Raw genomic sequence first — 15234 nt, forward strand, 5'->3', positions numbered from 1 at the left:
TCCCAAAATTCCAGTTCTGCATTCCTAATATCTGTCTGACACCACATCTCTGTTATCCCAACAATATCTGCCTTTGAAATTTTGACCAACACCTGAGATTCATCAAATTTATTTACCAAACTCCTAGCATTGATGTACATACATGTATACGTTCACCTGTTCCTGTTCTTAGTTACCCTAACACAGCCCATGTATTTACTTGTTCCGCAATGACTTCCAGCAGTCTGTGGAATTCCCTGCACCTTGTTTTCCAGGCTGCTGCTCATTTCAATAGAATCAGTGCAAGTATCACTTTCACCTCTGCCAGCGGCTACTGTTAATCTATTAGTCCGTGTATCACCCCAATCTAGCAATTTTACGAATCTGCCTTGTTAGCATCAGCAAATATTCTTGCACCCTTTCAATTTAAGTGAATTCTATTTAAGAAGTCTATTAAAGCATTCTATTTAAGTGTATCCCATCCCTGTATAAGCACAGACCAACCTAAGAAAAATTCTACCCCTTGAGCCTTGCACAGTCTCTTCAGGGCCGCATCGATTGACAAGGCTATCATATACTCCCTTTTATCGTGTCTGGGCAGAATTGCAGACACTTTCAAATTCAACCCTAACTCACGGCTTTTTTTTTTTTTTTTTTTTCAACATTGACCCCTGTACTTGTTAAGTAATTCCACCGGTCTCCTACTCTTAATATCATTAATGCCAACGTGTACAACAATATCACCCTTTGTGCCCTTAAAAGATGATATCTACTCTACAGTGTCATCAACCTTTGCCCTTGGCAGACATACCCTGGGCCTGTTCTGTCTATCCTCTTTGCACAATATTTTCCCCATTTCCCTGACAATAGTCACTTACAATAACTAGTTCCTTTGCGACCAGCACCTTCTGCCTTGGGGGTTGCTGCTGTGTTGTGTTGATGTTGAAGTGCAAGCTCTGGCATTGATGTGAGTGGCTGAGAGCTTGATGGGCCCCTCAATTTAAATTCTTTGAGGGCATCCACCCTGTCCTTCAAGCTCTCATATAGGCCCATAACAGCGCTGAGTTGGCACCTGATTTCCTCACACTCTTTACATCGCGCACACACACAAAGACATTCCCCTTGGCAATATCATGTCCCATTCCTGATTGCTCCACAAACATCAAACAAGCAGTGCATTTGAAAAGGCTGCGATTCAGAGGACAACCGCCCGCCATCAGTTCTTCCCTGAGCCACAGCACGCCCATCAGTTTGAGCCTTTTGCTTTGCTTCTCTGGTCTGAGTCATGATTTCTATTCAATTTCAAATAAAATTCCAATATAAAAATATAACCCTAAACTTATATCCCAATGCAGTCACCACTTGTCTGTATATATACATTTATATAATTTAAACTTCCTCTTAACATTATTAGATTCTGTAGTAGTGCATAATGATATTTGGAGAACTCCAGAAACCACATCACTATTAACAGATGTCACTCCAGAGTCAATGGGACTATCCCACAAACTCTAAAGCATCTCCTGAGATGCTAGGGCCTCCAACCGCAGCCAGTTAAAGGACATGATTGGAACAAAGATAGTACGTTAATTTCTTTATTTATCAAACTGGAATGCTGACTAGTAAGAAGTTTTATGCAGTATTCGTTTATTTTATTTTTAAAATTTTTGCTTTTAATATGTTAATTTAAATGTAGTTAATTTATTGTTACCAAGGAAGAAACCGAAGTAGGTCATGTAACATATAGCATTTTATAAATTATTATTATAAATTCCAAATACATTTTCATGGTTGAATTTAATATTTCACTCCTGTAGTCAGTGGTGTGCTGGGTCTCATGAATCGATTGTTAAATTTTAAAGAATTTTGGTAGCCAGTTGTTAAACCAGCAATGGCTATAAACTGTAGAGGGGCATGCACTACAATCCACAATGGCTATAAACTGTAGAGTGGCAAACACTACAATCCACAATGGCTAGCCACATTTGGACGATAAGATGGTGACACGGAAAATTCAGCCGTGGCGTGCTTATTTTGGCACCCTTTGTGCTTTGTTCCCCCCCCCTTCCTTATGCAGCAGACTGTGTAGGAATTATCTCCACTAGCAATTTTACAGGAATATTCTTTCCAACAAACATCTCCTTAATTTTGCCTCGCCCACTTCTTAAGGTAATGACATTCCCATGCTCGACGTCTGTCAAAGATTTCCCGTTTCTAGAATTGTCGTGAACCTGATAAGGTCATTTTCTTAAGAAGAAGCAGCCCAAGCAAAATTAAGTGGATGTTTGTTGATAATGGAATTTGTTTATACTTTCGGGGGTTGTAATTCTCACAAAGGAAGAAACTGCCACGTAGTTTCCAAAGAGGGCAGGAGGTTGTTAAAAATTTACCAGCACACTACCGCCTGTAGTTCAAGAATCTATTTTGCAAGCTGATTTACAACAATTGCAGTACTTTTTAGTTTTATTTTGTAATTTTTGTTGTTTTTTTTTTTTTTTTTTTTTTTCTCAGTTAGTTTATTATAGAGAAAGCTAGGAGATTATAATGTTTAATTTTGACAAAATACAATGCAAAAACTGAAGCAATAAATTATTAATATAAATTAATGTGGCTAGAAGGTTCTAGAGGCTAGAAGGTAATAATATCTTTATAAGCAAATTAAAGTTGAACTTACCTATTTTCTTTGGCCCCTTTCTTTTCTGGAACTAATTTACAGATAAACGTTTTAGTGCTCTGAACACTAAAATTGGACATTCCTCCAAAATGCATTCCTTTCCATGAAGTTTTGATACATGGAAATAGAAAGAAGTCAGATAGGCCCAAATCAGAGAGCAGAGACGATGTACTCTGAAGGATCTGTTTTTCTATCAGCAATTGCTTCACCAATAATGCAGTTTGAGCTGATGCCTTCTTAATTCCAAGATCGATAGTTAAAATTTGGTGAATACACTTGTTACTCATCCCCAGTTTTTCTGCTATCGTTCTAATGGTCATTTGTTGATTGGTACAAAAACAACATCCTGCACTTTTTCAATTTTTTCCTCGGTTATCACTATTATCAGATGAACAGTTGGCTTATTGCTAGGGACATTTTTTCCCCCTGTACAAAATTATTTTTGCTACTTGAAAATGAAAACTTTTTTCCTTTAACATTATAGCCTCTCTTTCTATAATGTCAAAGTTCTTGTAACAATTTGTAACTTTTGGCAAGAGATATCCTATATTTAACTAGTGAGTAGAAATTTCAGGTTCTTTATGCAGTTCCATAAATTTCTACAGAATTTTTATGTTTTTTGAAGCAGAAGAACTATTTAATTTAATAATTCAAGACACACAATAAATGCACAGTAGCTTATAATTGGGACAGTTTATGATTTATCACGGTTTGCAACAGCTCCAGCTGCCCAATCCTGGAACTTTCTAACCACAGCTTATGTTTGTGTGTGTGTGTGTTGAAAATTATAAAATAAAGGATGGAAGTTGCGTCATTCTTTTTTCTTACGAGCCGCAGTGCACCTTGACTGTAGAATAAAACACTCCACAGGTTAGCAGAATTTAATTTTCAGTAGTTAACTACCTGCTTGGACCACTATTTATTAAGGGACAGTAAACACTTTCTTATTACAGGACTTTTCTGGAAAATGAACTACCACTGTATTTATAGGATGTGCTTCTTGAATGAATTTTATCAAGATTGGGTATAGGTGAAATAGTAGCATGGCCAACATGGTTACCCAACTTGAAAATTGTCTTGGGATATTAGAGTTCATTGCACAGTTCAATCCATTTCTTTGCAAATACCTTTAAGATTATATAAAAAGGGAAAAGAAAAGTGTCTTACATTTCTCAACCATGAATTTCTTCCTTTGGCATTGCATGAAGTCTAGAGTATACTGCGTTGGCGTGCTGCAATAAATGTCTGCTGCAAGTCTGAGTATCAGATTTGGTCCTTGAAGTTGTCACAGACATTCTCTTAGATATGCCAGACAAGCTGTACTTGCGACCTGGGAGTCTAAAATGCTGACGGAACTGATATTCGCTTGACACTCAAGTCAAGTGGACCCAATTTCGGCGAAGTCTGGACGGTCTGTGATAGCCAAATGCTCTGCTTGCACCTCCACGATGGTCGGACTGTTAGTAATCCTGGGTATAACCTCCATGCACAAGTACATTGTGGGTGACCACCCAGGTGTGAACCAACATAAGCAGGGGTCGAACTGTGGCGCCCACACCACATGGAGGAATGCCGCCCCTCTATGTTACCAGGCAGTACTGGGTGGTAGATGACTCTCATCAACCAGTGCACTACCACCACTTTGCTTATTGTAGGCTTGAAGTGGTGGAACCCATGTTTAGTCTCTAGAGCTAAGTTCTGGTCAACCCTTCCCAATCTCTTCCATCATGCAGTATGATTGATGACTTTGAGATTATGATGAACATCGTGGCGAGATCCAATATTCCTTACATTTCGAGGGTACAGCTCTAAAACGGTATTCGTAGGCTGGCCGCTAGTTAGTACACCGGACTGAACCATTGGTAACTCTCTAGGAGGTTTCCGGATCAGCTAGTGTATAATCTTGCTCCCTCTACTCTGCCAGATAGTGACTGGAGGGAGTCTGAGTAGTGTGTATGTGGGGAGCATTGTCGAGGCCACGTTATGTCAAGGATCTGGGTATATTCTTACCATGTGTACGCCATATGGTGCAAGGAAGCCTGAGGCTTATGCTGAACTAGCCAAAAAAAAATTGAGTTACCCTGAGAGAGAGAGAGAGAGAGAGAGAGAGAGAGAGAGAGACAGAGAGAGAGAGAGAAGTAGAAAGGAATCACCAAGAAAGTTTCATACAGCATGGCCCACCCACTTTTTCTTACTATTGAATACACCATGAATTGTCAAACTAATAGAGCAAGCTTATCTGCGAAAAGATCTAAACCTCCCAAGCACTTCCTAATTCATTTCACAATTATACGTGGTCTCAATTCTAATCTCAACGATGTCCATTTCCACTTGCAGTCTGCCAAACCCCATGTACTTTTTCTGACAGAATATCAGTTATCGGTTGATTCAACTACTGCTCATCTCAGATGCCCAAATTATTCGCTGTATGATTCCTTTCGCCTCAAATGTGGTACTTGTGCATATGCCTTCTGATATTCCCTGTCAGAGACTTGGCAATTTGGAATCTCCTCTCTTTGATCTTCTCTGGCTTAAAATCTCTCTCTCTACTTCATTGTGTAAAATTTATCTGTTGTCCCTACTGTTCTCCCAACTCCACTAATCACTTGGAGCTCTTTGACTTTCTCCAGTCCAATCTTCCTAACAGCGAGGTAATTTTCCTTGATGATTTTAATGTTCACAACTCCAGCTGGCTTCTGTTTTCTAGTCACACCAACCCAATTGGTCGAGATGTTGAGGCTTTTGCAATTACTAATGACCTTGCCCAGATTTTTCATTTACCTACAAGAATACCAGACAATCCTAATCATACAGCCAACACGCTTGATCTTTTTCTCACAAACAACCCTTCTAAGTACACGGTCGAAGTGAGAGGTCCGTTAGGCACTTCAGATCACAACTTGGTGATTGTCTGTTCTCCAATGGAGCCTTTATCTCATGGTTATTCCCAACCTCATGTTGTTTGGCATTAGAAGAATGCAAAATGGGATGACCTGCGAGATTTCTTTTCCTTGGTCGGATTACTGTTTCAAAACTTCTGATGTCAACGTTTGCTCAGATCGTGTCAGTGAAATTATTCTTACAGGAATGGAATCCTTTATTCCACACTCCACTTTAAAATCTCGTCCTTTATCTAAACCTTGGTTTTCCAATATAGATTACGATATGTAACATTCTTCAAGAGAAGAATGTTGCATATCGTAATTGGCTTGTTTCTAATTCTTCAGTTTCATTTTCTGCCTACACCAAAGCTCGCAACAATTGTAAAGCAGTTATTAATCAGCCTAAACTAGAGTTTGAACAGGCTAAGAGTAGAAAACTTGCTTCTTGCCCTAATGGTAGCCAAGCATTCTGGTCTGGAACAGAAGATTATTTTTTATTTTTCCTGGAACAGAAGTCAATCTTACAGGTCTGTAATTATTCACTTCACCCTTTGATCCCCCACAGTGAACCCCAATGTGATATATCCCTTTCTTTCAAGTGTTTACATTATGCATTCTACGCAAGAGACTTCTCATAATCTGTCTTAGCTTTCCTGACCCACTTTGTGAATTGATTGTAGACTAGTTTATACCTACTGTATGCTTCTGATTCTCCTTATCATTTATGAGCATCCGTGCATTTTTCTTCTTTTCTGCTGGTTTCATCAGTTGATCTCACATCTGTTTTGGTGTAAACCTTGAACATTAACTCTTTATAGTTGATATAAAACCTACTAGCTTCTATGACTGCTTCCCTGAATGCATCCCATTTAGAATTTGTGGTGGTTGCATCATCAGTTGGACCTACTTACTAGATTTTAAAAATATTCTGAGATCTTTACAGGCATCTTTATAAAAGCAAAAACCCTTCCCTTTTCTTTTTACATTTAGTTACATCTTCAAGTAAATCCTCTAAGTAAATTGTGAGCACTGCCCCTTGGTGATTCTTTTATTTGCAAGTCCTTAATGGTTGAAGAATCACTGCTGATAATCACATCAAGAGTGTAGCCTTTTCTCATTGTCTCTCTGATATACTGGTATAGAAAACAGTCATCCAATAAATCCAGAAAATTTCTGCTACTGTCATTGAAGATACCTTAAGAATTCAGGAAACTGCTAGTTAGCGGACAATAAGGGTAATATAGATATGCATTTATCTGTTGATATGGATAAAAGTAATTCTAACGCATCTTAAAAGTTCCTCTTTTTTTTTGCTGCAACTGCCGATATTGGCAAGGTGTTTTGCAGTAGCAACAAAGGTAGTTTCCCTGTGAATGTGGTTTGTTTCCCCAAGCATAAATGGGAAGCTGATGCTAGAGAGGTGATGTCAGGGAAGTAAACTGTACATGGTTAGTTAGTCTTAACTGTGTTTACAATAATGTCAGAAGTGTTGCCAATAAAATCAGTGAATTCAAATACCTGGTTGGGACATTAATGGTGACATAATGCAAATACTGGGATTTCTCTATTAGAATAATAAAAAGTCAAAAAGCACTGATCCAGATGCTGCAAAAGAACTTTTATCAATGTGACTGGGTAAAGAGTTTAGGATTTACCATACCAGATATGTACAATCAGGAAATAAAGTTGCATTATGTAACAAATAAAGTAAAGTTAAAAAACATATTTAAACGTTTTTTTTTTGTTTTTTTTTTACAGTAACATATAATACATGGATATTAGCAGAGGCATATGATGCAAGAAAGCAAGCTTATATAGTATCAGCCAAAACAAAAAAAAAAAAAAAAACCTTCCCATTTCACCCATCCATTATTCCAAAACTTTGTCTAGTTCTGCCTTGAATTTATTTAACTATCAACTTCTACAACTACAGATGGAAGTTTGTTCCAGCAATTAACCACCCGCTGGATAAAGGCAAATTTCCGCACATCTATTCTACAACTGTCTTTCCTCAATTTGAATTTATGTCCCCTTAGGCTACTAATCTGGGCAGTAGGAAGAATCCAATCAGCATTGAGCTTGCTCAAACCATTCAAGGCCTTATACACCTCAATCATATCAACTCGCAAGTACCTATTCTTCAGACACTGAAATTTGCAGAACTTAGTTCTTTCTTTGTACAAGCAACCCTTTGTTCCATTAACCAATCTTGTTGCCCTTCTCTGTACTCGTTCGAGCAGCACTCCATCCATTCATCCATCCTAAAATAAGGCCTCCAAACCTGTGTACAGTACTCAAGGTGTAGTCTAACCATTGCCTTATACAAGGGGATAATCACCTCCTTATACCTGCTAGAAAAATTCCTGTATTTTTCTGGCAGGGATAAAGAGCTGATTATTCCCTTGTCACATGGTGTTTGGTTTATGATATCAAAATTAGCTTTGCATGCATTTCCTTTTGACTAGACACCATGCGACAAGGGGAACAGCTCATGGTGTCTTGTCCTTTGTGACAAGATACCATGAGCTATTCTTGCAGACTGTCTACACTGCTCACAAAACATCTTATCTGAGTGTGTAGTACAACACAGTTGATATGTTACTCTGGGGTTACTGCTACCCATATGCAGTATTTTACATTTGTCAATGTTAAATTTCAGTTGCCACCTCTCAGCCCATCTGCTCAACTTTCTAGATCCTGTTGCAGTAGAGTACTGTCATTAGTGTCATTAACAACCCTGCCAACCCTCGTATCAACTGCAAACTTGGACATTAAGTCTAATATTCCTTCATCAATATCATTGGCAAATACAGAAAACCACAATAGGCCCAAAACGGATCCTTGGGGGAACACCACTATAACATTAGTCCACGAAGAGCAGTGTCCATTGATTACCACTCTCTGTCTTCTCCCACTCAGCCGTCCCTTTATCCATAGCAGCAACTTGCCTCTAATACCATATTGCTCCGAATTGTGCAGTAGTTTTCCATGTGCAACAGTATAAAAAGCCTTCCTGAGATCCAAATCCAAGTATATGATATCAAAATTATTCTTTGCATCCAGTTCCTTTGTGACCACATCATAGTATCCAATCAAATTGGTCAGACAAGGCTTCCCATGCTGTGTCCAAACTATAACTGAAGTCTTGTCTAGATGTTCCTGCGGTGCTTCTTTAACCAGTTCTTCCATAAATTTCCCCAGAACAGAAATTAAACTAACAGGTTTGTAATTACTTGTCACTCTTTGTGAATTGGGGTCACATTTGCATATGTCAGACCGTGTGGACTTCCCCTGAGTCTGATGATGCTCTCACAATTATGGCTAAGGGTTTGCTTACTTCCTTTGCTACCTACTTTAATATAACTGGATAGATTCCATCCACCCAAGGTGCCTTTCTTATGGTTATCTTCAACAATTGCTCCTCCACTTTGCTCTCAGTTATTGGAAAAATCATTTAGCTCCCTGCCAGAGTTTGATAAACGTCCGGCATTCCCCTCTCTGAATAACTCCTCATGTGTCAATGTAGATGCAAAATACTCATTCAATTTGTCAGCTACCTGAGCAGGGTCATGGTCGAACCATTGATATCAAGTGGACCAATCTGATTCATTCCCTTCCTTCTAGAATTTACATAAGTAAAGAACCCTTTGCTGTTTTTCTTTTCATTATTTTCCAAAGATTTCTTGTAATCTTCCTTTGCCTGCCTAACCTCCTTTGTTACTTGATTGCAAACTAGCTTGTATCTGCCATTGTCTTCTATGTTGCCTGATGATTTATATGCATCCCATGCATTTTCTCTCTCTCTCTCTCTCTCTCTCTCTCTCTCTCTCTCTCTCTCTCGGGGTAATTCTGAATTTTTTTTTTTTTTTTTTTTTTTTTGCTGGTGCAGCATAAGCCTCAGGCTTCCTTGCACCATATATGGCTAATGATGATAATAATAATAATAATCTGACATCCATTTAGGCCTAAACCTTGAACAGTATTTTTTAGTTGCGACAGAAAGCTAATTGCTTCCAAGATTATTTTTGGATTAACATTAGCAAGGGCTCATGATGCAAGAATGCAAGCTTATATAGCTTCAGGCAAAAAAAAAAAAAAAAAAAAAGCACACACATACATACAGCCTTCTCATTTTACCCTTCCACTCGTTCAAAATGTTTGTCTAATTCTGCCTTGAATCTGTTTAAGCTATCAACTTCTACAACAACAGATGGAAATTTGTTCCAGCAATCAACCACCCGCTGGCTAAAGGCAGACTTCCACATATCTATCATGTACACATTGTACTCCTCAAATTCCAATTCTGCACTGCTTATATCTGTGTGACACCATGTCTCTAATATCCCAACAATATCTGCCTTTGATGTCTTGACTAGCACTTCAAGCTCATCAAATTTATTAATTATACTCCTTGCATTGGTGTACATGCAAGTATACATGCACGTGTTTCTACTCTTGGGTAAAGTACCTGCCCGGCAACCCAAAGGTCGCGGGTTCGATTCCTGCCTCGGGCTTGGATCAAAGTACTGCAAAAACCTTGGGAGGTGCAATATGGCCACAGAAGCCGATGCGCTAACAACTACCAAATCAAAATAAAAAAAAAAATCAAAAGTTTCTACTCTTAGTTACTGTAACACAGCCCATATATTTACTTGTTCCCCTATGACTCCCAGCAGTCCTGGAAATCCCCATTGCCTTGCTTTCCAGACTGCTGCTCAATTGCATTTCAATAGAAGCAGTGCAAGAATCACTTTCTCCTCTGCAAGCAGCTACTGTTAATTTATTAGTCCGTGTATTGCCCCCCCAAGTTAGCAGTTTTCCGACCCACCTAACTCTGCCTTGATCGCATCAGCAAATATTCTTGCACCCTTTCTATTTAAGGGTATCCCATCCCTGTAGAAGCAGTTTCTCCTGTTAAAAAGCACAGATCAGGCTGAGAAAAATTCTTCCTCTTGGGCCTTGCACAATCTCTCCAGGGTTGAATTGATCAACAAGGTTCTCATCACATACTCCTGGCGCCTCCGTAGCCATGTGGGAAGGAGCAGCAGTGCATAGCACATGCTTCTTGATTAGACCGGGGTTCGAGCCCATCACCACCAAATTCAGAGGATACCGCATATTCCCGGAGCAATATAGGCTTAGTTGCTAATGCTCCTAAAAACCAAATAACAAACAATAACATCCCATACTCCCTCCTATCGTGTCTTTCACATTCAATCCTACTTCCTTGAATACTTCCCATTTAGAATTTGCTGTTGGTAACATCATCAGTTGGTCCCACTAGATAGACTTTGAAAACTGTCTCAGACCATCGTAGTCACCTTTACGAAAGCAAAAACCCTTCCCTTTACCCCTGATTATCTGCCGATTCTTAATTCATGAAGAATCACTACTGATAATCAGATCAAGAGCCTCTGGTTGCTTATTGAACATGCTGCTGTAGAAAACATTCATCCGCTAAATCCAAAAAAGCCTTTCTACTGTATGAGTACCAATCTAGAAGTCCCAGTCAATATGCACATGGTATTTCTAAATTACACCAACAAAAGTATAATTATATTTCTGCCTTACCAAAACATGTAAAAAAAGTTCATATAAACATATGTTGGATTTTGAACCGTTACTGAACTATGGGTGGTTTGAATTTTAAGAATAGCTATATTTTGCCCCCCCCCACTACAATTTCTCTTTGTATTATATATTTGTACTATCAGCTTGGCCATTCTGCATGATTATTTTTAATTTACATTGTGTGTGGGGTTGCTTGTGTGTTTTGTTATTTATTTATAATTTTTCTTCTTAAAATAATATGTTAATTTCATTTTGATGTATTTTATAGATAGCACTTCTGAAAATTTTATTGGCTGCTGCTCCTACATCTAAAGCCAAGACAGAATCTATTAATATTATGGCAGATGTATTACCAGAAGAAATGCCGTAAGTAAAGAAAGACACATTATAATTATCAATATATATTATTATTAGTGTTTAGTATTAGTGATGGCCATATGGTGTGAAGAAGCCTAAGGCTTATTCTGCATCAGCCAAAAAAATAAATTAATAAATAAAAATAATACTAATAAAATTAAATAAAATGATAATTAATAAATAATAATAAGAGAAAAGGAAATAGACAACCTATGCATTTCTCTCCTCCCATAGGTAACTATCCAGCTGATCTTTGAATTTCCCCAAAATGTCAGCCTCTACTACCCATGTAGGTAACTTATTAACTTGCTGGCTAAAATAAAACTTTCTGCAGTTCAGTTTAAACATCTCTTCCCATAACTTGAGTTTATGGCCCCCTAGTTCTAGAATCATTTATAACCTTGAAAATTTCATCTGCATTTGGTTGGTTGGTGGAACAGTCTTCCATCCCTTGTCGTGGAAGTTGATAGCCTAAATAAATTTAAGGCTCAGCTGGACAGGTATTGCGAACGAACGAAGGGGTGAAGTGGAAGTGGTTTTTTTTTTTTTTTTGGCTGATGCTGCATAATGCTAATATAATATTACTATTAGTTTATCCAATAGGATTCACTGCTGGACAGCTAGGACAGGCTGGGAGATGTTAAATACATACCTAGATGTGCGTTATGGTGTGCATATGGGGTTACATTGAAGTACATGAAGGCCCCACTCCTGAAACATTTACATTAGTCTTATTGACACGAATCTTATTTAAAAAATCTTGTATTCTTAGTTTCTTTAAATTTACTAATGGGGGACATTTTATTTAAATTTAAATAAGTCTTGGGTAGATGCTAGCAGAATCAATCTTATGATTTACATACAAGTTGAACAACATTATACAGTTTTCTCTGTCACAATGGACACTGTTAGACTTGAGCAAGAACTGCTCTCTGTTGTTCCTAGAGTTGAGGCTCTGGGACTGAATAGCAACCATCAGTATAGAGGTATTCTTCACAATTGGGTGAGAAGAAAAGAATCCTCAAAACCTTCTCCTCACTATGTGATACCTTTACAAAGAGTTTTGACATCAATCTCCATTGTATTAAACATCTTGAGTGTCTTTGCTGGGAACTGTTGAGCATATTGAGTAAGGAGGTCCAAGAGAAGTAGACTTTGGCCATTAGTAAGCTTCACATTCAGCCATGGGTATGAAGTTATGTTGTCTGTCTTTGGCATGCCTGTACACATGGGGTTCCCAGTGAGAAGGTGGGCAAGAACTAGCAGATTCTTTGTGATAATTTTCACCCTCCAAGGCTTGATTTTTGAGGTTCAAGTGCAGCTTGGCTCATGAAATGTACCTCTATTTGTGAATTTGTATTTCAGATATATGTAATAAAATATTTTTTGTTCCAAAATTCTTCTGCTAAAATGTGAGTACATCTTATGGTCTGGTATGTCTTATCAGGCGGCTTACAGGGGAACAGGCATTCTATGTATTGCTCAGCCTAAAATACTAATGGATCCAATATCTTTCTATTTTAGAAGATTTAGGAGAAGTCCGGTTGGCCTAAAATCCACCCATTCACACCTTCTCATTGTTAAGTCACTGTGGGAACATATAGAGTAGTTCTCCTCAAGACACCTGGTCAGTGTGAAGTGGAAAAGACCAAACCCTCCAGCACTTTATTAAATAACACAACAAGACAACAACAAATGGCCGTTAGTCCCCAACAGCTTTCACTCTCCCTCTTACGGCAGCAAGAGGATTAGAGTGGAAGCAGGGGGTGCAAAGAATCTCTAGGTATGACCAGGCTGCTATGCACAGAAACTGAGTGTGGCCTGTTACAATATAAAATCGCTCATCGGTGAAGGTAGGATATTTGGCTGAAACAACAAGAAATTAATCACTTACTAGTTTATCAAGGTGAAATCTGGTGAAATCAATGGAAACAGTGAAAAGAGTGAAGGTGGAGTTTGCTTTCTGGTCCATAAAGATATATTAAACACAACATTTTGGAATTCAAAAGTACATCACCAATGGTGTCAAGACTACTCAGAATTTCTAAGAGGTACAAACTAAAGGTTATAATGACATATGCACCAACATCAAGCCATGATGAAGAAGAGATTGAAGAAATGTACACCGAAATTGAGAACTTCTAGATGAACAGAAAACTACACCATCATTATGGGGGACTTCAATGCTAAGGTTGGAAAGAGACAAAACAGCACAGAAATGGAAAGTTGGTGCACTAACACTATAGGAAATTTTTGAATTGGTGAAAGACTTGCAGAATCTCAAGAAATGTCAGTCTTCTTCTTTGTCCTCGCCTTCTTCCCACATTCATATGGGATCGGCACTCTGCTCTTTCCATTCATCGTCCCAATGTTCAATGTTCCTATTCTAACACTTTTCAATTCCTTCTTCATCTCTAGCTGAACTAACTTCTTTAACTGGACCTTCCTTTGTTCGGTAGCCCTGACACAAGAAATGTCAGTAATGAGTACTTTTTCATTCAAGAAAATGGGTCAACAGAAAATGGACATGGAAGAGCCCAAATGGATTAACAACTAATGAAATTGACTTCTTCCTCACTAATAGAAGATATATTGTGAACAATGTTACTGTGTTGAACAAGCTAAATTGGAAGAGATCAGATTATGGTAAGATGCACATTTAGTATTAGCAATGGCCACATGGTGCAAGGAAGCCTATGGCACCAGCTTATGTTGCACCAGCCAAAAAAAAAAAAAAAGAAGAAAATTTAAAAAAAAATAAATAAATAAAAGAAAAGGAAGTAGACAACCTATGTTTCCCTCCTCCCATCTAGCCAACCTTTAAACTTCCCCAAACTGTCAGCCATCCATGTAGGTAACTTATTCTAGTAATTTATAACTCGCTAGTTAAAATAAAACTTTCTAAAATCCAGTCTAAACATCAACCCTCTGTAACTTGAATTTATGGTCCCTAGTTCTAGAATCATTTATAACCATTAAAATTTCATCCTCATTCATTTTACCTATGCCTCTCAGAGCCTTAAACACCTCAATAAAGTCTCCTCTAAGGTGCTTAGTTTCCAAGCTCTGCAACCCACATGTTCAGTCTTTCCTCATGAACAGTCTGTTGTCAACAGCACATGCCACTAACTGTTCACCTTCACTGTCAACCAGTGGTGGTCTCCCAGTCCTGGCATGTTGGGTAGTTATGTGTTCCTTTTTGGACCATTCCGGCCAAACCTTCACTATGGCAGCTCTCGAACAGCCGACAACGCCTGCAGTTGAGATGCTGGCCCTCATCTGACTAGCACTCCAAATCATTCCATATTTAAACTCCATCGGGTCCTCCCTTCCCCAATTCACAAGCTTTGTACTGACAAACTGAGAGGAACTACGTGCCATCATTATATATGCTGCACAGGTCGATAATGCTATTCCTAGATGCTGTGGAATGCATCCACTCGTGGAGACAGGAAAGGTCATGATGTTTTGGTTCATGAGTGCACCTTGTGTAATCTCATTACTGTTACCAGAAATCAATTATACATCAAAATTTAAATATTATTAGCCATCTACTTATGTTGTGTTTCATATGTAATTGCAGTTATCCAAATAAATCATTACTATTAACAGATATCTATACTTCCAGTACTTACTCAATACTGCTTATGTTACAACCTTTCTCTTCACAACCTAACTAAAGAGAACAACTTCCACAAACATTCTGTACTTCCCTAATCAGAATTCAACAGATGCTCGGCCAGAAGATATACATAATGATTCAGAGCTGTG

At 38.3% G+C, this 15234-nt stretch overlaps 1 protein-coding gene across 5 annotated transcripts in view; it reads left to right on the forward strand.

Annotated features, from left to right (window-relative positions):
• Positions 1-15234, forward strand: part of Strip (striatin interacting protein) — a 325994-nt gene that overhangs the window by 231730 nt on the left and 79030 nt on the right. For all 5 annotated transcript variants that reach the window (XM_090371052.1, XM_090371055.1, XM_090371051.1 and 2 more), the window contains one exon: positions 11375-11472. In XM_090371052.1, coding sequence (XP_090227178.1) covers positions 11375-11472 — 98 coding nt within the window. The remainder of the gene's footprint in view (positions 1-11374; positions 11473-15234) is intronic.

The sequence above is a fragment of the Mastigoproctus giganteus genome, chromosome 3 (assembly GCF_048544385.1).
Source record: "Mastigoproctus giganteus isolate SK-2022 chromosome 3, ASM4854438v1, whole genome shotgun sequence".
NCBI classification, from domain to species: domain Eukaryota; kingdom Metazoa; phylum Arthropoda; class Arachnida; order Uropygi; family Thelyphonidae; genus Mastigoproctus; species Mastigoproctus giganteus.